Below are 23,912 nucleotides of genomic sequence, written 5' to 3' on the forward strand. Positions count from 1 at the left end.
AGGGAAGAACCTACAACTAAGATTACTCTCCCCAGCAAGGATCTCATTCAGATTCGATGGAGAAATCAAAAGCTTTACAGACAAGCAAAAGCTAAGAGAATTCAGCACCACCAAACCAGCTGTACAACAAATGCTAAAGGAACTTCTCTAAGTGGGAAACACAAGAGAAGAAAAGGACCTACAAGAACAAACCCAAAACAAATAAGAAAATGGTCATAGGAACATACATATCGATAATTACCTTAAACGTGAATGGATTAAATGCTCCAACCAAAAGACACAGGCTTGCTGAATGGATACAAAAACAAAACCCATATATATTGCTGTCTACAAGAGACCCACTTCAGACCTAGGGACACATACAGACTGAAAGTGAGGGGATGGAAAAAGATATTCCATGCAAATGGAAATCAAAAGAAAGCTGGAGTAGCAATACTCATATCAGATAAAAGGCTTTAAAATAAAGAATGTTACAAGAGACAAGGAAGGACACTACATAATGATCAAGGGATCAATCCAAGAAGAAGATATAACAATTCTAAATATATATGCACCCAACAGAGGAGCACCTCAATGCATAAGGCAACTGCTAACAGCTCTAAAAGAGGAAATCGACAGTAACACAATAATAGTGGGGAACTTTAACACCTCACTTACACCAATGGACAGATCATCCAAACAGAAAATTAATAGGGAAACACAAGCTTTAAATGACACAATAGACCAGGTAGTTTTAATTAATATTTATAGGACACCCCATCCAAAAGCAGCAGATTACACTTTCTTCTCAAGGGCGCATGGAACATTCTCCAGGATAGATCATATCTTGGGTCACAAATCAAGCCTCAGTAAATTTAAGAAAATTGAAATCATACCAAGCATGTTTTCTGACCACAACGCTATGAAGTTAGAAATCAATTACAGGGAAGAAAACGTAAAAAACAGAAACACATGGAGGCTAAACAATTCATTACTATATACCAACAGATCACTGAAGAAATCAAAGAGGAAATCAAAAAATGCCTAGAGGCAAATGACAATGAAAACACGACGATCCAAAACCTATGGAATGCAGCAAAAGCAGTTCTAAGAGGGAAGTTAACAGCAATACAAGCCTACCTTAAGAAACAAGAAAAATCTCAAATAAACAATCTAGGCTTACACCTAAAGGAACTAGAGAAAGAAGAACAAACAAAACCCAAAGCTAGTAGAAGGAAAGAATTCATAAAGATCAGAGCAGAAATAAATGAAAGAGAAAGCAAACAATAGCAAAGATCAATAAAACTAATAGCTGGTTCTTTGATAAGATAAACAAAATTGATAAACCATTAGCCAGACTCATCAAGAGAAAGTGGGAGAGGACTCAAATCAATAAAATTAGAAATGACAAAGGAGAAGTTACAACAGACACCGCAGAAATACAAAGCATCCTAAGAGACTACTACAAGCAACTCTATGCCAATTAAATGGACAAGCTGGAAGAAATGGACAAATTCTTAGAAAGGTATAACCTTCCAAGACTGAACCAGGAAGAAATAGAAAATATAAACAGACAAATTACAAGTAATAACATTGAAACTGTGATTAAAAGTCTTTCAACAAACAAAAGTCCAGGACCAGATGGCTTCACAGGTGAATTCTATCAAACATTTAGAGAAGAGCTAACACCCATCCTTCTCAAACTCTTCCAAAAAATTGCAGAGGAATGAACACTCCCAAACTTATTCTACGAGGCCACCATCACCCTGATACCAAAACCAGGCAAAGGTACTATAAAAAATGAAAATTACAGACCAATATCACTGATGAATATAGATGCAAAAATCCTCAACAAAATACTAGCAAAGAGAATCCAGCAACACATTAAAAGGATCATGCACTATGATCAAGTGGGATTTATCCCAGGGATGCAAGGATTCTTCAATATATGCAAATCAATCAATGTGATACACCATATTAACAAATTGGGGAATAAAAACCATATGATCATCTCAATAGATGCAGGAAAAGCTTTTAACAAAATTCAACACCAATTTATGACAAAAACTCTCCAGAAAGTGGGTATAGAGGGAACCTACCTCAACTTAATAAAGGCCATATAGTACAAACCCACAGCAGACATCATTCTCAATGGTGAAAAACTGAAAACTTTTCCTCTAAAATCAGGAAAAAGACAAGGATGTCCACTCTCACCACTATTATTCAACATAGTTTTGGAAGTCCTAGCCATGGCAATCAGAGAAGAAAAAGAATAAAAGGAATACAAATTGGAAAAGAAGAAGTAAAACTCTCACTGTTTGCAGATGACATGATACTATACATAGAGAATCCTAAAGATGCCACCAGAAAACTACTAGAGCTAATCAATGAATTTGGTAAAGTAGCAGGATACAAAATTAATGCACAGAAATCTCTTGCATTCCTATACACTAATGATGGAAAATCTGAAATAGAAATTAAGGGAACACTCCCATTTACCATTGTAACAAAAAGAATAAAATAACTAGGAATAAACCTACCTATGGAGACAAACGACCTGTCTGCAGAAAACAATAAGACACTGATGAAAGAAATTAAAGATGATACCAACAGATGGACAGATATACCATGTTCTTGGATTGGAAGAATCAATATTGTGAAAATGACTATACTACCCAATGCAATCTACAGATTCAATGCAATCCCTATCAAATTACCAATGGCATTTTTTACAGAAGTAGAACAAAAAATCTTAAGATTTGTATGGAGACACAAAAGACCCCGAATAGCCAAAGCAGTTTTGAGGGAAAAAAATGGAGCTGGAAGGATCAGACTCCCTGACTTCAGACTATACTACAAAGATACAGTAATCAAGACAATATGGTACTGGCACAAAAACAGAAACATAGATCAATGGAACAGGATAGAAAGCCCAGAGATAAACCCACACACCTATGGTCAACTAATCTATGACAAAGGAGGCAAGCATATACAATGGAGAAAAGACAGTCTCTTCAATAAGTGGTGCTGGGAGAACTGGACAGCTACGTGTAAAATAATGAAATTAGAACACCCCCTAACACTACACACAAAAATAAACTCAAAATGGATTAGAGACCTAAATGTAAGACTGGACACTGTAAAACTCTTAGAGGAACATAGGAGAACACTCTTTGACATAAATCACAACAAGATCTTTTTTGATCCCCCTCCTAGAGTAATGTAAATAAAAACAGAAATAAACAAATGGAACCTAATGAAACTTAAAAGCTTTTGCACAGCTAAGGAAACCATAAACAAGACTAGAAGACAACCCTCAGAATGGGAGGAAATATTTGCAAACAAATCAACGGACAATGGATTAATCTGTAAAATATATAAACAGCTCATGCTGCGGAAAATTAAAAAAACCATCAACCCAATCCAAAAATGGGCAGAAGATCTAAATAGACATTTCTCCAAAGAAGACATACAGATGGCTAAGAAGCACATGAAAAGCTGCTCAACATCACTAATTATTAGAGAAATGCAAATCAAAACTACAGTGAGGTATCACCTCACACCAGTTAGAATGGGTATTATCAGAAAATCTACAAATAACAAATGCTGGAGAGGGTGTGGAGAAAAGGGAACCCTCTTGCACTGTTGGTGGGAATGTAAATTGATACAGCCACTATGGAGAACAGTATGGAGGTTCCTTAAAAAACTAAAACTAGAATTACCATATGACCCAACAATCCCACTACTGGGCGTATACCCAGAGAAAACCATAATTCAAAAAGACACATGCACCCCAATGTTCATTGCAGCACTATTTACAATAGCCAGGTCATGGAAGCAACCTAAATGCCTTTTGACAGACGAATGGATAAAGAAGAAGTGGTACATATATACAATGGAATATTACTCAGCCATAAAAAGGAACGAAATGGGGTCATTTGTAGAGACATAGATGAATGTAGAGACTGTCATACAGAGTGAAGTAAGTCAGAAAGAGAAAAGCAAATATCGTATAGTAATGCATATATGTGGAACCTAGAAAAATGGTACAGATGAACCAGTTTGCAGGGCAGAAATTGAGACACAGACGTAGAGAACAAACTTATGGACACCAAGGGGGGAAAGCAGCAGGGGTGGTGGTAGTGGTGTGCTGAATTGGGCGATTGGGATTGACATGTATACACTGATGTGTATAAAATTGATGACTAATAAGAACCTGCTGTATAAAAAAATAGATAAAATAAAATTCAAAAAAAAAAATAATAGAGCTCACAGGTGCTGAGTGGCCATTAAGTGTGTTAAGAACTTTATATGCATTATCTCATCAAAAGAAAATTGCATCGTGATGAAAACATTCTGGAATTAAATAGTGGTGATGGTTGCAGAACCTCATGAATGTTCTAAAACCACTTAAGCGTATACTTTAAAAGGGCAAAGTTTATGATAGGTGAATTAGATTTCAACTAAAAAAAGAATGTGTATGTGAAAGAGTTTTGGAAAATTACAAATGTAGAGGTAGTCCACAAAGTACTGTGAAGGATATAATAAGGAATAAGTCAGTCTTGTTTCTTACCCTCAAGCTCTTTCTAATATGGTTGAGGAGTTAAAACAGGTACATAAAAACTAACACCTAAAACAGGGTGTGAGGGAGGACTGTCGTGAGCTTACAGAGTTTTATTAGACAGTCTGAGGACGAAGAGATGAGTGATGTATGCAGCCTCCAGGAGAGTGATTTCATTGTCAGGATATAGTTTCATGGAATCAGAGGAGCTATAGCATTCCAAAGAATGGGGATATAATAAGAAAGGTATACTATCCTTAATGAAGATTTGATGAGAAAATGAAAATACTATTTTCTTAGAATGTATGACCCTAAAGAAGATCTTTCTAAGGTGGTATCACCCTAGATCTCAGCCACTTCTGGTTCCTTATTGTGTGGCGCTATGAAATGTAATCAGTTAAAAAGAAAGGTGTACTTTTCGGTAGCCCTACTCTTAACTCCATTCTCTGAGCATGCCTTGGTTTCAAGATCTTCTGGAACATGGACACGAAGACTTTCTTTTTTACAAAGTCCCTCCAACTTGGTGAGGTTCCAGTACTGATATTTATTAGCTATATGAGTCGGGGCACATTATTTAAACTATCTGAGCAGATGCGGAAAGTAGCACTTAACTTTTAGGTCAGCTGGTAGTTTCAGGTAGATACCTGGTATGTTTTTCAGTGCCTGGTACTCGGTGAGCCCTCTGGTATGTAGGGCCTAGAAAGAGAGACGGGGGACAGAGGGAACATATCTTCTATGTCCCTGGGTATCTTTGGGATCCACTGGCTGTATTACAGCTGTCCAAACGCTGGCCACACAGTCCGAGGCTCCCTGAGAACCTTTGGAACCCTCCCCAACAGTGCTGCTCTGCTCCTGCCTGCCAATCCCTTAACTCTTTTGTGGGTGTGAATATTTACATGCATGACTTATCTTCTCAATTTGATTGAAACCTTCCTGAAGGGCAGAGAACACACTTTACATGTTTGTATTGTCTACACACTTAACAAATGCAGAATTCATATTATTCAATTTTTATTTATTAGCTGAATGAATAAAAAAGTATAAATCAGTAGGGAACATGGAAGACGGGAGCGGTAACCTCTTGTTTTTGAAATGGTGTGGGGTTTCTTTTTGGGGGGAGAGGTTGCATTTCCCGCTCAGTGCCAGGTTAAAATAACTGGACCCAAACCACTTCTTGACATTATGGCCCATCTAGATTGGTAAACACAATCTCTACCAGCCAGTAGGACCCCTAAGTCATTCATTTGGAAATGTTTTGGGGTTAAATTAGCAATGATCTGAATCAGTGTGTTTGTTGGAGGTGAGAGAACAGGCGGCTCTCTGACTCTCGTCCTCTGCAGTGTCACTTACTCCCGGAAACAGTGACTATAGGCCCCAGAGTCCCCTTCAGCCTTAAAACCTCTGTTCCTTGGTGAGGGTTAGTCTCTGGAAGGGCAAAACATAACACTCAGCCTGACTCCGACTTCAGTTGACAATGTAGACTTGGACCATGGGAGTTGTTCTGCAGTCGGAAATGAGCACGAGCATTGAGTGCATTTGAAGACATCGTCAAGTTTTCTCTAAAGGGGGGCCCTGGAGTATAGAACTGTATTGTGTTGCACAAAAGAAGCTTATAGACCATAAACAAACCTCCTTGCTAATCTACATGCCATCCTGGGTTGCACACTTGTTCACTTGCTTAGTGATACTCTAAGAGTATGATAAATAAATGAACAACAACAATAAAAAGACAATTTTTCACTTTTTACTGTTTTCCTGGACATAGTTGAGCCAAACGCTTCTTCATAACAACCCCAGAGTAGGGGAAAAGAAGCAGTGGACATATGTGTATGCCATACAGAAGCTAAAGCTTTATATATGTGTATTCTGTTTTATCTGTTTCGAATGCATATAGATTGAAATATATCTGCATCTATAACACACAAACATCCTGCTTGAAGTATGCCCAAGATACTGAGTATACCATTAAATCTTGATCTTTGTTAAAACAAATATTTTTCCAATGAATATGTGATTGCAGATGGAATTAAGAGATGCATTAACTATGGTGTCACTTGCTAAAACTTTCAAGTTCCTTTCCGATGTCATCTTTCATTTTTCCTTTTAACTTGGTCTAATAATATAATCCTTATTCCGAAATGAGCTTTTGTGAAAAAATCAGTAATTACCTTTGTCACTATTTATTTAATGAATCCATGGAAAGACTTCATTAAATTATAAATGCCTCGTTAGTGATATTCTCATAATAGATTTTTGAAATTATGGTGTGAGCCAGTTATCTATTTCAAGGAAGACACAAAGTTGAAAAATCAGTACATGTCCAGTGAAATTACTGCTGGTTTTGCTAATGCAATGTCATGAGAATTTGCCAGGGACAATCACATTTAATCCCAGAGAATAAGAATTTGAAATGAATTTTTTTTAATTGTAATTATCTATTGGCAAGAAAGTTTAGCAAGTTTTGTTTATATAATTGAAATGATTTGCTATCCTGTCAATATGGGAGGGATGTGTTTTGAGAATATTTACACTTTCTGAATGGAATTGTAAATATTGGTCCTCTAAACATGCTTGATATTAATATTTTATAGTTTATATGCCTTTTTAATTTATTTGTTTTTAGGGGGAAAAATTGGCCCATTGGCTATTATTTATGCTTAAGTTGTTTTTCAAGGACTTGATGCAACATGGGGTGGGGTAAATAATGTCTGAGTTAGGGTACAGTCTATTGTTTGAACCTATTTTGGTGGTATTCAGTTCTGGTTTAGCTGTCTCTGGAGCTGGAATCCATGAGATGTTAAAGATGTTGGAAGTTGAAGAATCAACATATGCAGGGAAAGATGGGCATCATTTAAAAGTCAGAAGCTTTCCAAGTATCAGCAATTCTCACTGTTTCTTAATAGTTTATTTTACTATGTTGCAAGAAATGAATCCCTGAGAAATCTGGGCATTTACCCTAGAAAATAAGCATTTTGCATTTCATGTTGCAGAAACATTTATGGATAAGGTAAAAGACTCTTTTTCAGAGTTTGGTGCATTTTGTATCTTTAGCATTGTAATGCTTCTATTCACAGAACTTGAATCTCCTTACTGATTAGAACTCTGATGAAAATAGCCTGCTATAGCCTTCCTATCAGATAAAGTAGGAAACTTGAAGAATTTCTTTCCATCTATCCTGGGATATGATGCATGACTATAATAGAAGAGACAGTAAAACAATCAGCTCTAGAGTAACAAATATCTCCATGTACTTGTTATGGTGAAAGAGCTGATTCCTAGGTTGCAACAGGAATTTAAACCTGTTCTGTCGAATATTTCTTCCTGACCCCAGTAAAGTCTAGGAAATGTCTCAACACTACCTTGGTCATTTTTAGATAATAAAAAAAATCATCTGTTCATGTTTAGACATAAGTAATTTCAGCTTACTCCTTTGTAATAATAAATACAATTTCAGTTAAAGCCAGTCCCTTATCCCTTTACCCCTGCTTGGGCTGCCTTAGAGCTGCCACTTGCACTGGGTGAGGGAGCAGGGTTGTTTTTCCTCTTGTTTACACGATGTTTAACTCTTCTTCCTCCTTGACTCCTCCAGGGATGAAGCAGGAGAAGGAAGAGGAGATAAGGGGCAGAAATGATCTTACTTGGCTAATACAATAGTAATTGTCTAGCTGTGCTTAGCCCATGCTTAAGATTGACACTGAGGGGCACTCTTGGGGGGGCATTTTGGTGGGTTTTTTTTTTTAGTTCTCTTAACCACATCCTTCAGATGGTCATTTAGGATTTCCGCCTCAGTCCCTGGGCACCCATCACTGCAACTCCAGGTTCTTTCTCTTGAGTTGTCTTAACTACTCACCACCTCTCTCCCCAGGGGACCTCTTGGATAGAATACAACACAATTCAGTGCTGCTCTCTAACCCGTGGTCCATGTATAATGCTCACATGTTCCTTCTAACAAACTAATGTACAGGTGAGCCCTGGTGCAGTAATAACTTCTTGCTCTGCCATCAGAGCATTAGCAGTCACAGTCTCTCTCCTTGAAGATTTGTCAGGCAAGCGTCAAATCCCAGGCAAGGGCAACTGGGGTCGCTGATTACCCCAACGACTGCCCCAAGTTCCAGGAGACAAGTATCAAACTTTCTGAGATGTTCCATTAAAGTCCCTTTCCCATGCACCCCTAAGATAAGGGAAAAGTAACCTTCTACCTTGGAGGCACATGCAAATCACATCACATTTAAAAATCCTCTTCTAATTATCAATCGCTTCTTGGTCTTTCTTGCCTCTTTAATGGGCTGCAAACAGGTAATTAATTCAGGGTCTCAAAAGCAGTTTTCAGTGCTCTTCTTTGCAAGTCTGGCTTAGGCAATCTTGTACCTCATTTTGTAAAATGGAAGTAGAAATCTGTGTTTGTTTGTTTGTTTGCTTTTTACTTATTGGTATCTCAGGATTGCAGCTGAAACTGAGACAAAAAGAGTCCATTTTAACATCCTATCATGTCCACATATCAGTTGCTTACTATCCTCTGTAAAGTTATTTTAAGCACGCATTGATTGATACATACAATCTGCAAAGCATAGTAAGAGGCTCCGTGGTGCTCCTACTCTAGCCAGAAAGATAAAACAGGTAACAAAGAACAACCAGATTTACCAAATCTGTTAACTGCAGCTAGAAGATGACCCAATATTCCTAAAATTCAGCCTAGTGTAATGAGTGGGAGCTCAACCTCTGGAGCCCGACTGCCTGGGTTTGAATCACAGCTTTTCTCTTTCTAGCTGCGTGACCTTAGCCAAGTTACTTAGTCACTCTGTGCTTCAGTTTCCTCATCTGTCAAATGCAGATAAAATAGTACCTCTTTCCTGGGGCTGTTAGGAGAAATACCAGAGTTAGTATTTGTAAAGTGCTTAGAACACTATAGAAGTATTGTTTAAATAAAGATAATAAGCCTCTTAAATAATATTCTTAAAAAATTTCCTATGGAGTTATATCACATACGTGTTAAAATATAAATATGCCATGTTAAATATTTTACTGAAAATGAGCAAATAGGAATTCTACCAAAATGAAAAAACAATGAGTGTTTGCACCAAAGACCTATGCTAAAAAGATGTCTAAAGATGTCTTTATAGGCCCTTGGATAAAAGGTTAGTGTTTATTGGAATCCTGTTGTTTAGTTATCATCTGAATCAATCTGCCAAAAACCGAAATGCCTTACAATGGCATATATTTAAAAATAAGGATCTTGAGAAATATGGTAGAAAATAAAAATAAGCCCAGGGGAAAACAGTATAGCAGGGGTCTGTGCAGCTTGTAAAATTTCCCTACTCACTTTGACTCTGAGTTTCCTAATAACCAATGTCAGAAAGGAAATGTGATTTTTAAGTCATATTGTTCATCAAGCCCAAAACAAATCAAAACACAAAAAAAGAAAAACCATACTAACCTATTATAAGAAAGAGATCTTTTATGGACACCAAGAACCAGGAATAAGAACTATAGAAGGAGACAATGGCAATGACCAGTGTCCCAAACAACATCTTCAAATACTTCCCTTCAATTAATGCAGTGTTATACAAGATTTTTTTTTTTTGCAATAACCCTCAGTGTAAACTGATGCCATGCTCTTGCTGCTTAGTTCAATGATGAGAATCCAGCAAGAGGTCAAGAGGATGTGGTCCAAATCTTCTGGTTTCTGAAATTCTGATTTTAAATTTCTGCAGCAATGGATGGACTATATGTCCTTTGCATCCCTTTTCCCCCATGTCGTTCCTCTCAACTGAGGTTTGATAAAAGGTGAGCTGCAGACAGTTTGAGGTTATGTACTCTGACAAGGGCCCACACTGCAAGTATTCTGTGCTACTGATTAAGGGCAAATCCACATGCTTTAAAAATCAACTGAACTCATGGTAGAGTTGACAGCCCTGCTGTTAGAGAAGGTTTCTCTCAAAGACAGAGGACATAAGCACATGTTTCTCTTTGCTGCCTTGTATTATGAAATTATAAAGTTAACAGCCACAAACTTTGCACTTAGAATCTTGCTTTGCATAATTCAGAGAGGTAGTCACTTTTAGATACCCATATCTTAACTTCATCTTAGCTTAGGTATAAATGAAGAATGAGGGAACTGAATTCTAACTCTAGCACCCCTCTATTTAGTTATATGACCTTGAACAACTCATTGCACCTTCCTGTGTCATAGTTTCATCATTTGCAAAATAAAGAAATTCAGTGAATTTCAGACTCTTAGCATATGATGGTTTTTGTGTGTGTGAATAATGATTGTACTCATTAAATGCCTGTCTGTGTGCCCATACCCTGTAGAGTGATTTTGTATCTTGTGAGCTTTTGTCCACTTTGTATTTAGAAATAGACTTCATTGCTCTGATTTCACCAGTTATTAAAAGGGAGAATTTCAAGCCTCATTTTTCTTGTGAAATGGAAGGCGTGGATTAAAGGAGCTATGTTAACATGAAAGTATATCCTTTAACACAGGCAGCTGTGCACCTTGTCTGTGGCAACCTCTGGGAAGAAGGCAGCTCAATTCTCTTGAAAGCGTGTCTTTTGGAATATCAATTATCCATGAAAGAGATGCTTCAGATTTATCCAAATGTCAAGAACCTTGCCGGAGCTTTTCAGAAGTAAAATCGGAGGAAAGCAGCTGTTGTTCTGAGCATGTTTTTGAGCAATACCCTGTATGTAATTCTTATTAAATGATGATGAATCAGCACAACTTCATACAACTCTTTTTACTCCCCTCCTCCCTTCCAGCATCAAGGAAAAATCGGAGTTAAATTTAATGTTGGGACAGATGACATCGCCATCGAAGAGTCCAATGCAATCATTAACGATGGGAAATACCATGTAGTCCGTTTCACGAGGAGTGGTGGCAATGCCACGTTACAGGTGGATAGCTGGCCAGTGATTGAGCGCTACCCTGCAGGTAAGCCAGTGAATGTGTATCGGGGGAAGATTTTATGAAAAACAAACTGGAAAACGAAGCATTGTTTTCGTCCGTTTCACCCAACTGTGGGTTTTCTAAGAAGCCATCAAGTATTTATCAGATTTTAGAGTCATGTGAATGTAATGCTGTCCTAAACCGTTCTTGATACAGTGTACAAATGGCATTTTATAGGAGAACTTGAAGGCACACATTATCGTTTGCAAAATTCGGGACATCAGTGAAACCAAAAAAATGCACACATAAAAGGCACAACATGTCAAAGCTCTTTTTTAACTGGATCCTTGCATTTGAACAAAGGAAAGGCTTTGTCAAAAGTAACAAAGTTAAAATTTAAACCTAAGAGAGGGAATATCATACCACTTTTCTGTGAAAGAAAATAGGACGAGAGTTCCTTTGATGGTGGTACATAGCTGAAACTCATGAAAGCTGCAGGAGGACCATGGGACAAACAGAGAAATAGTAAAGGAACTATATATAGTACCGTAAAACAGCAGTTATAAGAACATGTAAGTAAATGAAATTTGTTTTCACTGTCATATAACCATGGGGTTTCGCAAAGATTCTGTGACACTGGTAGTATTAGTCATTTCAAGTCTATAAAATGTATGTCAAGCTATTACTGATAAAATAAAAATTATCTTGTTCATAATTAATGAGTTTTGTCAGTACTGTTATTGAAACAAAGGCAGTAGATTAGAAACTTAAACCAGTGTTACTTGTGATTGCATATATTCTCAATTTTTAAAATGCTATTTTAAAGTAAAATCCAAATTAAAAGTCCAAAGGTATTTTACTGAAATTATTATCCTTTCCATATTTTAGTACAAAAGAGTTTACTAAAAACATCAGTCTCATTTATCTGTGTATATAAAGATAAAGAAAGATTAGTATAAAGAAAGATTATAAAAAGAAATTTTTATTTTGCACAATAAAAATGATTACCAAAATTTATATATAAATTTCTCTATTACAGTATTTGTTTCTTGAAAGAAACAATTCGAGGAAGTAACTGACTTACTAAATAAAGATCAATTTTTTTTAGTACTACTTATGCACAATTATGGAATGAAATGTCTGTGATACCCTTTTGGACCTTTCATAATTTACAGCATCTACATCTTCAAGCCACATTTCAAACCTATTCTATAAATCTGGTGCTTTACAAATATTTGCTGAATTAAATGTAATAAAAAAAAAACCCTGCTCTATGACAAAATTCAGAAGCAAGCACATTAATAATATGCCCAGTGCCTTTTATAATACTGGCAAATAGTAGACACTCAATAAATATTTGCTGATTTGATGTCCTTGGAATTATCCCGGTTTTAAACTACAATTACAAGAATGCACACCTTCTGTTAGCAACTTTAATAAGACTAAGGAATGGAAGATCTGGAAGGAAAGTAACTTAAATATGTATGCAGTGCTACATAGCCCCTGCTAATCCCTTATTGCATGTACTGAATACTAGTAGAAATGTAATTTTTATGATAACTGCAGCCTTAGTGAAACAACAGAAACGTAAACTGGTGAATTTCCTAAAATCCAGATTAATCAATACCTGTTTACTGAGAGGAAGTCATTGCACTGGACACCACTGAAGATATAAAGTAGGATAAGATCTAGACTCTGCTCCTGGAATGTTGTCATCCGTGAACAGTGAACCTGACCATGTAAAATGATAAATCCTGTTACTATTACAGTGTGGCAGTTGCCTCTTGAAGCCTAGCTTTGTTTCACCAGTTAATTCTTTAAAATTATCTTAGTTTAGTAACTTTTCACTCTTATCATACTTCCAAACTAGTATCTTTAAGAGCCCTATTCTAGAGAATGTTAATGGTGACTTATGAGAGGAGAGAGGAAGTCCCACTCTCAAGTTAGTTTGGGAAATTCTGGGTTAACTAAGTTAAAAATATCTATGCTTGTGCTTTGTTATATTAATACCATAATGAATCTCTAAAAGAGAAATATAGTATGCATTTCCCAAGCATAGATAATCAGAACCTTGTTTTCTAATGCACTAATGCGCTTGGATAAATATTTTATGTTTTTAAAAATTTCTATACCTCACTATTTTAATATATTTTATCTGACTAACAACCCTTTAATTGTGCACATACCAGATACTATATTCTAGGCATAGTCCAAAAAAGACATGATCCCTGTCTTTTTGTGGTATGCTAATGTCCAATTTGAATATCAGTAGCTGAGATTGGAGCAGTGTTAATTAACTAAGTCAACAAGTATTTCTGTATTTTTTTCTAGACTAATAGTTGTTTAACACATATGATGTCTTATTTACCAATTAAATGGATGCTCAGTATACGAAACAATATAAAATATATTTAAAAATCAGAAGCTGGCAAAATCATGATAATTAAGGAACGACTCTTCAGTAATACTCAATTTAGATGCCACCTTTTATATTTAGTCAAAGATTCTAAGTGTCCTTTCACCAAAAAGTATTTTAGATGTTATTAATAAATCAAAAGTGAGCAAAGTTGCAGTTATTCTGAAGGATACAAGCAAGGGTAAAACACAGAATCTGCCCTTGAGAAAATTAGAGCAGCTGTGAGGAATTTCGATATATACATATAAAAAGTTAACAATCAATATATAAAGAACTCAGGGGAGTCACCATGGTTGTCATCAGGCATTTTATTAATCATCTGCTCTGTGTGCATTTCAGCATGATGTTGAGGTAGGAAATAAGCCATGAAAATTTCAAATACCTTTTTCTCTCAGAGCTTCATCTGCAACAATGCCGTAAGACTGAATACAAATTTACAAGTATGTGTCATCTAGATTAAAGTTTTTAGAACAAAGTGATCTTATGTATGAGCTCAACAGAAATGTCTAGCATATCTCTTTTATATTGGTTTGTGGTATGAATATTTTTATTTTAAAAGGTTTTTTTTGTTTGTTTTTTGGTTATTATTCATTAGAAAATCAGATGGACTAATGCTTTTACCACTAAATCCTGTAATCAGAGAAGTGGAAACCAACAGACTATATCTGGTTCCTTTTTAAGTGCCTGCACTGCAAAATATAGGTAATAGGGGTTGAAATTAGCAATTAAGTATAGCACTTAACCTTCCATTATAGGACTTTGTGGTAAGTGCTTTTATATGAAGCAATTCATCTGGTAGCAACACTGTACCTTTAATGAAAAGTACCTAAAGCATTGACCAGTGGTATTAGCCTATAATTGTCTGGAAGGCTTTCATAGAGAAACTAATTAGTAGAGGTAGATTTTATGCTCTTTTGGAGTGTATGAAATATTCTCATAACTCAACAATTCACATGTTAGAATAAATATTGAATTTTCTGAATAGAAGACCCAGTTTTCATTATTTTCTGTGCATTTTCTGTGCATGGAGCAAAGTATAGAAATAATATTTTGCAAACCATTTAAAGTCGAGAAAGCCATTTCTTGGTGCTTATCAGTTAAAGCTCTAGAATGTAATGCATCATTAATCCCTGATTTGTTCCTAATTACAGTTAGCAAAATTTTCTCTCTCAACAAACATAGACTTCGTCTCCTCATGATGTTAATCCACAAAACCTAACATTATTTTACTAGCCCAGACTAAAGATTTCTCCAGATAAACCACAGTTACCTTCGAGGATAAACCATTGAATTCATTTGTCTACCACAGAATGCCAAAAAGATGTTATTTATTCTGTACAAGGTCAAATATTCATTTTATTCCTGTCAAGTTAATACATCAAAGCAACAAATGTATACTATATTAAAGGAACTTCCTAGGCTTACCATCTGGTTACAGAGATACGTAAAAAATGTTCAAGATTAAAAATATACTATGTGGGAAAATACAAGTGTTATCATATCATATTCAGCTAATTTCTTTTTTTTTTTTTAATTTATTTATGGCTGTGTTGGGTCTTCGTTTCTGTGCAAGAGCTTTCTCTAGTTGCGGCAAGTGGGGACCACTCTTCATCGCAGTGCGCGGGCCTCTCATTATCGCAGCCTCTCTTGTTGAGGAGCACAGGCTCCAGATGTGCAGGCTCACGGGCCTAGTTGCTCCGCGGCATGTGGGATCTTCCCAGACCAGGGCTCGAACCCGTGTCCCCTGCATTGGCAGGCAGATTCTCAACCACTGCGCCACCAGGGAAGCCCTGCTAATTTCTGAATAAGAAAAATGAAAAGGGAAAATTGGTTCCAAGAAAAACAAGCCATTTTGGAGTGAGTGGTCTAGCAAGACTACAAAAAATATAGGAAATTTGGTTTGGGTCTTGAAAGGCTAGATTACATTTTAATGGGATTAGCAGGAAGAGGTAGAGACAGAAAATAATTAGGAAGCTATTAAAAAGCCCAGGTATCAAAAGATAAAGGCCTAAGGTAAGGTGTGAGGGTGTGAGAAAATAAAGAGATTGAATACAGAATACATTAGAAGACCTAGTGAACAACTGAGTAAAAGGAGAGTCATTTCTACTTTTTAGTTCCCCCCTCTCTCTCTCTCAGTGTAACCGTTGATTATTCAATGTTTTGATGCTGCAGTGTGGCCACTAGACTGCATTAGGTAACAATGAAATGGAAACCTGTGATAGGAATAAGTAGAGAAGTCAGAGATATAGTTGCTGTTTACTAAGAGTTTAGTCTATTTGGTAGGCAAAGAAGGATTTTGAAGACCTACCAATGTCACATAAAACGGATTAGCTTCAAAGTTAGTAGTACAGGGTTTAGTTGCTACTAGAGTTTAAAGAAAAGAGAAAATGGTGATCTGGAGTGTTGTAACAAAGCAGATAGTTTAGGGACGGAAGATTTGAAAGAAAGAGGAATAACTCAAGGAAAGACTGCATGGAGAGGGTGTAAATGCTTTTTGCATGACCATTCAATTTGGCTCAAAGATCTTATGGGGATTATCTCTAAATCTTGACTTTGTTTTCATCTTCAAAGGCTTCAAATATTTCAGGGCCCAGGGAAAGTCATATTGATGATTTCCCTTTAAATTCTACACACTTAGTTTAGATTAATTGATTGATTTTTAGCTCGAGTCATTAATTATTATGTATTTAAGCCACTCCATCACTGAAAGTTTCCTATATGGTACTAAAGTATCCATTGGTTTGAGGATTTTTATTTCTTTTTAGCTGAATTTTTACTATGTGGATGATATAATTGAGAAAATCTACTTCATTTATAATCATAGAATTTGAAGGAGGTAAGGAACTTCCAAGATCTTCTCTTCCAGCTCCTTCACTTTTCAGACAATAAAATGGAATCTTGGAGAGGCTAATGGATTTGATCAGGATCACTATGCTAGTTAGTGGCAGAGCCGAAACTACACTTGGAAACTCCTATCTACTGGCTCTGTGTGCTTTCCTTTATACTGTCTGGGAGAAAAAACCAAACAGAAGAGAGATCATTAGATGTATCCTTCAGCATAGCAAGGTATATTCTTCATAACTAAACATTATGATTTACATGATCAGGCATAACTGTCTATATTAGTCCATGTCACAGCCTACTGCTTGTACTGACTCACACAGACACACATACACACAAAACTATCGTATGAGTGTTAAAAAATAGTAACACATGGAATAAAAATAAGTTTCTTACAAAAACCACAGTTTTTTGTTATCACTAAATTTTTGAATAGTATTACTTATTAGTAGGCACTGATTATTTTTTAACCTCATCTTAAAAACTTAATTAGCAAATTAAGGAAACCATTATGAATCATACTGTTTTACTCTTCCTGCAGCAGTCAACCTTTAGGTTGACATGATTTCAAACTTTATATATTTACTAATTTATATTTGTTTCTCGGTGACATCACTTGAAACTTAGTTGATTTCAGTAGCTAGAAGAGGAATGGTTCATTAGAGGATTCAAGTATAAGAATTCTTAAGTATTATTCGGGAGAAAAACTGTATCTTAATAGAAGACTTGCCCCTGTCTTGGTTAAATGTAGAGATATGGGAAGAGTGTGACTGAATTTTGTTTCCCTCCTACAAAGTAAGGCAGTGAAAATCTAACTCACTTATGGAAACTGATAAACCGTACAGAAGATGTGAATCATTCTTTAAATAAACTACAAGTTTGGGGTAGGCTCCAACAGAAGACATGATTATCAGGACTTGGCACATAATAGAGTACTTAATAAATAATTGTTGAATAAATCCCATTTCCTCATTTAACTTCAATGTCAAAGCACTGTCTTTTGCTCATGTTTTTTAGCCAAAACATACATAGGTGCATGGATAAATATTTATGGGAATATATAAATGTTTGGCTTTCTATTTGATATAGTTAACTGTTTACTAATCCAAATTATCCAAAGTAAAGCTTCATACTATGAGAAATCTGAAACTTCAAATACTATAGCTGTATTAAAATTAGTGACTAAAACTCTGACTTTTTCCATTTTAATTATCTTCTCTCACGGTGTTCAGTTTTTCTGAGACTTTGGGGGCTTTTCTTAATGATGAAGCATAATGAACTTTTTATTGAGCAGTATATTAAATACATCTACCTAAAATGCTTAGCTTCAGAGAAATTGTATCCAAGGAGATGGAAAGAAATGATATATTCTCAGACTTCTCACTTGTTCTTATATATTCTCAGTGACCTGTAGTTTTTTCTTTTTTAATATCAAAGCGTTCTTACAGTTACTGTAACATAATCATATTAGGAATTTTAATTTTCTGATAAAAGAAAGAGAAAGGTTCTCTCATGGTTTGATGGGCATCATTTAGACTACACAGTCTGGCAAACATAGGTAATATAAATATATATAAATGGCAGCCCTTCTTCATGGTTTCCAGAAGATTCCCCCTTTATCTTCTTGTTCCCCGTCATTGTTTCCAAATTACAATTTGTTTAGAGATTTAAATTCTTATCATAATAAAGGGAGGTGTTGATTTCACTCCTGAAAAATACTTGGGTTGAACAGAGAATGGCATTATCATAAATTTTAAGTAAAGGTAGCCAAAAATGTTGACTGAGGAATTGGGTTCAAGGACTCTTCTTCAAAAGTACTGATCAGGATAATGAATCTACCTACTAGTTAAAAACAATGAATCACTTATGTCAGATACAAAAAAAATAGTTGCCACTATAAATGAAAATTTAGTTTTTAGAAGTTGAGATAGAAATAGGTTTTCAGAAATAGGTAAAGGCTAAAAGTCAGAGAAATTACATTTTTAAGGATATTAGGCTTTCAGGAAACTTGCGGGTGTTTGGTTGATTTTGAAGAGATTTATAGTTTTGTGACAGTGCTTTTATAATTTGATTATTATCCAAAAGTATCTTTATTGTAACATAGTGTATAATTACCTGAGTTCAATGGGAGATCAGCCGTGTTCCCAACTTAATGATGGGCCCTTCTTTTAATTTTTTCTCAAACACTCTGATCCCTATTTTGTCAAGAGGTTTTATTAAATTGTCCAGGAATATTTATATATTTTTATGATAAATACGGATAACAACTAGTATTTTTGCATATGATTAAACAGTTTTTTAAAATTCTACTATTTGCTTTTTTTCCTCTCAACCCTTAATGTGAGCATTTGTATACCACCTATGAGTAAGGCTCGTACTCTTCATACTATTTCCCTTTGTCTGCTGTCTACCCACTTTTCTTATTTTGTTAGCTCAGGAATTAGTTGGTATTAAATGTCATTTTTTTCCTAGTAAACAATGACAGTTTGTTCAAGAGGTAGCAGAATAGCAAAAAGGTAAAAATTTCATACACTAATGTTGAAGTTCTATATGAAGTACAAAAATTAGGTAACTATCTGCAGTTTTAGATTAATCTAGATCAATTTTTCTTAACTTCCTTTGAATCTCTGCCTCTATAAGAATCTGATAAATAGAGCATCTTATCTTTAGAAAAATACACAGATATCTGCATGTACACTCAGTGATGCATATCATTTTTAGGGGTTGTGCCTCAACATCCTTATGGCCCATTAACCTCTGAATTAGAATGCAGAACCTCTGCTCTGGGTGATCTTAAGGAGGTCTAGAATTTAGAGGAAAAAATAAAGTCTATTTAATGAACATATGAGGAGGAACCTCCTCCTACCCAAATGAAGCAAGCTTCCAATGAAATGTAACTGCCCTTTATTAACCTTCTAATAATAATAACCTTCTAACCACTGATGTTGCCCTGGATGTAGCCTCTGCTAGTTCAGATAAAATTCTTTTTCTTTAACAGAACAAGCCCAACTTTTGTACTACCAATTTAGAAAAATTGTTCTCTCAAATATGATTACAAGAACGTCATAATCCTTCCAACAAATGGATTTTGACCACTGATACTGTGCTTGCTATAATTCTAACATTGGTGCATTGCATAATAAATATCCTTAAAATCAAAGTGCGTGATTTGAGGGTCTCATTTGGATAGATCCATTGGTAAGTCATCAGGATTCTGAAGTGTGATGGTGAAATAACAGTGTCCAATGCAGTCAAGACAAAAATGACTATTAATCTGACACCTTTGCAAAGGATTACTTTTTATTATTATGAGGGCAAGGTAATAAAGCCCTTTGCATGTATAGAGGAAAATTTAGAACTCATGGAGAAGGGTAGTTTATCTCTTTTTCTCTCTGTACTAGATAATTTTTCACCTTTTTCTCCCCATCACATTCTTAATCTCTATAGTTGATTCTCTTATATATGTACTTAATTCATTCCAGGAGATCACTGACAACCCACTCCTTCCTTTCCATGAAAAATAGATCCTTAACATAAAAAATGTTATAACTAAATAAGTTAGGAAAATATATATTTAGGGTTCTGTATTATGAATGAACTACCTCAAATGTGACAAACAAAGGCATTTTTGGCACTATCCAAAGTTCTCAATTAAAAAAAAAAATCCATCTAGGGCGAGGATTGACAGACTTTTACTGTAAAAAGCCAGGTAGTAAATATCTGGCTTTTGCGGACCACATGATCTTTGTCACAATTACTCAACTTCACCACTATAGGTCAAAAGCAGCAATAGATAATAAGTAAATGAATGGGTGTGGTTATGTTCCAATACATCTTTATAAAAGTAGATAGAGGGACACATTTGACCTGTCGGCCAGTTTATTGACCCCTGATATAAAGGCATGACAGAAGGACACAAGAACCAATCTGAAAGAGCTCCTACTAGCCAGAAGGAGCTATTTGAGCAACAAAATAAATATAGTATTGGATTATAACCCAAATAGTGAAATAAATATCTGTGAGCACATACTGATATTAAGTGATTGAATAGATAGATAGATAGACAGACAGATAGATAGATGTGTGCGGGAGTGGGGACAGCTCTTTCTTACAGAAGAATTCCAGTACCAAATGTAGAAGGGCGATGGAAGTAGAAATTGAACATTAGAACCTCAAAGTAATAATTGTTGAAGGCAAGATTCACCAATAGATGCTAAAATTAGTGGGTAGAAGTTTGAGTAGAGACTAGTAATTTATGTAATCTAAAAGTGTCTCCTGCAAGGGGAAAATAGAAACTTTCCACAGAGAAACTCAGCAGACCACCTTAACTAAGTGGTTGAGTTAAACATCACGAGTAATAAGAAATATGGACCTCATGCACCTCCTGATCTGATGCGCTGAGAGAGGCACTTTATTTCTCTGGTATTCTTTGTATTCTCAATTAAAATTCGTGACCTCAGTCTAATCATGACAAATACAATGTGGGAATCTGGATTGGATCCTGGAACACAAAAAGGACATTAGTTAAAAGCTGGTAAAACCTAATAAAGTCTTTACATTAGTTAATAGTGTAGTAACAATGTCAATTTCTTAGTTTTGGTAATTGTCCAATGGTTATTTAAGATGTTAACAGTAGGTTAGGCTAGATGTAAGTTATGTAGAACTCTCATTACTATCTTTTATAACTTTTCTTTAAGTTAATATTTTTTAATAAAAAAATCTTTAAATGATTTTCATTTAAAAATACCTTTTACTCAATTCTGTATATTATAACATTACTCCAGGAAAAAAAAGATTTTAAAACACAAAACTCCATGTCTTTGTAAAACTAAGTTAGATGTAATTGTTGTGACTAAATTGTATATCAACATGTTCATATGGTTATTAGGAAAGTACATTTATTCCTAAGGAATATGAACCTAATTTCTGTAATAATCCAAAGTTGTAACCTAATCTAATATTTTAGTTAGTTCTTAATTAAGACAGAATGACATAATAAATGTGAAAACCTTTTGAAGTATGAAGCTTTTAAATAGGCCATATATTAAAATTTAAATTATGATGATGAATATTTTGTGTCAGATTTAGCCTCATGGGTTGACTATTTCTCAAAGAAAGACTTTCATCTTAAACATTTAAAAGTCTGTTTTGTTTTTAGCCTTATGAGTTTTACTGCATTAGAAAGCATCTAAGGTTCCCACCCCCATCCTGGAAATTTGAGACTAACTTTCCTCATGTTAAGTTTATTGAAGTAATTTGTCATCTTGAGCATATTATCTATACTGGTGGCCTGAACATTTAAAATGACTGTTGAGAACCCAAAAAAGAATATACCTAACATAAGTCTGTCTAGATATTACCATAGGTATTTCCAGTGAAGCAATGAAGTGTTTTAGCTAGATATATGAGATATAAAACTGGACAGAATAGAAGGACATTTAGCTTCATTTTTCTACAGTGTCAACTAATTGATAGCACGCCATAATAATTTTTCAGGGTCACCTTTGCCGGAGCATTTTAGAAGTCCACGTGGAGTCTTCAGGTCTCTCATTTATTATTTTTATTGCTCAGTTTGGCAGAGGAATTGGATGAGGGTGTATTTTCTGGTTAGAGGAGAAACAAACAAATAGAAGCTTTTTAAAATGTAAAGGTTTGCTTTGCAGAAAAGAGGGGCAGAATGGTGGCGATCACAGTAGGAAACAGACGTGGGGATAATTAGATGAGGCTTGTGCTTTTTTTTTTTTGGCTGAGTTGGGTCTTCGTTGCTGCGCGAGGGCTTTCTCTGGTTGCAGCGAGCAGGGGCTACTCTTCGTTGCGGTGCGCGGGCTTCTCAGGCTCTAGGCACGTGGGCTTCAGTAGTTGTGGCACACGAGCTCTAGAACACAGGCTCAGTAGTTGTGGCGCAAGGGCTTAGTTGCTCTGCGGCACGTGAGATCTTCCCAGGCCAGGGCTTGAACCTGTGTCACCTGCATTGGCTGGCGGGTTCTTGACCACTGCGCCACCAGGGAAGGCTTGTGCTTTATGGAAGTGAAGTTCAAGTAGAAGATTAAATCCATCACATTGACTCAATAAGGAAAATGGTGTCGCTCAAGGATTGGGGTGAAGAGGTAAAGAGAACTCACCCCAAATCCCAGATGTTCACAGAGCTTATTTCAATTCCTGGCTTTGGTAGGATCTAGAATCAGCAACAGTGAGTTAGGTATTCTATGCTGGGCACTGCATACTGGGACTGTGGTGGTTTTTTTACATACATTTTCCCATTAACGCTCACAAAATCTTATAAGGCAGCTTGTAGTATCTCCTTGGGATAGATGACTAAACACAGAGAAATTAGGTTACTTGCAAGGGCACACACCCCAAAGCTCACTCCAGTGCTCTGAAGTATTATGGAATGCTGTCTACACTATTTATTCTTAGTCTTGGTAAGAAAAAAAATATCAGAAAAATTTCTTGCTGGTTCCCACCAGATTGCACCTTTGTTGTGCTGAGGTCCTGATACCAATGGTTATTCTTTTTTCTGCTCAGAACTTGACAGACCATTCAAGTGTCCCTTGGGAATTTTCCCTTGGGATTATGTCCTCCTCCTCTTCTGGTTATTCTTTTTTTTCCTGGGTATTGTTAACCTAAATACAGAAGTGAGTGCCAAATCCAACTTGTATACCCCTCTTAAACACTAAAATTGTGATAGGAAATATAGACTACACATCAAATGACCAAACTTTAGACTTAGGCTATAGACTTACCACAAGATTAAAGGTGGGATAATGTGGAGGTTAAGAGAGAAAATTCAGGAGTCAGACTCTCTGGGTTCAAATCTTAGTTAACAACACTTCATAGATATGTGACTTCTGGCTCAGTTCTCTAACCTCTTTTTGTACTTCAGTTTCCTGATCTGTAAAATGGGTTAACGATAGTACTTACTTCTTAGGGTTGTTTGAATTTTCAATGAGTTATTAGTTTCAAAATACTTAGTAGTTAACAAAAAACCTGGTAAGTAGTGAGTACTCAGTAAGTGTTAGCCTCACTCTCATTAATCAAAGTAGTTTAGTTTTGCAATTCTATAATTGCAATAGGTACTAATATCCCCATATTAATGTGCATTTCCTTCTGAGAACAAATTTATCCTGTCTTGGCTACCAGACTTAGCTTCACACACATGGAGATAAGTCTTTCCAGAAACCTCAGACGTGTAATTGCCCCAACCCCTCGTGCCCTCCAAACCCACCCTG

At 35.8% G+C, this 23,912-nt stretch overlaps 1 protein-coding gene across 26 annotated transcripts in view; it reads left to right on the forward strand.

Moving 5' to 3' along the window:
• Positions 1-23,912, forward strand: part of NRXN1 (neurexin 1) — a 1,113,486-nt gene that overhangs the window by 927,629 nt on the left and 161,945 nt on the right. For all 26 annotated transcript variants that reach the window (XM_082357957.1, XM_082357959.1, XM_082357962.1 and 23 more), the window contains one exon: positions 11,300-11,471. In XM_082357957.1, coding sequence (XP_082214083.1) covers positions 11,300-11,471 — 172 coding nt within the window. The remainder of the gene's footprint in view (positions 1-11,299; positions 11,472-23,912) is intronic.

This window comes from Balaenoptera borealis (assembly GCF_965194805.1).
Source record: "Balaenoptera borealis genome assembly, chromosome: 15".
NCBI classification, from domain to species: Eukaryota; Metazoa; Chordata; class Mammalia; order Artiodactyla; family Balaenopteridae; genus Balaenoptera; species Balaenoptera borealis.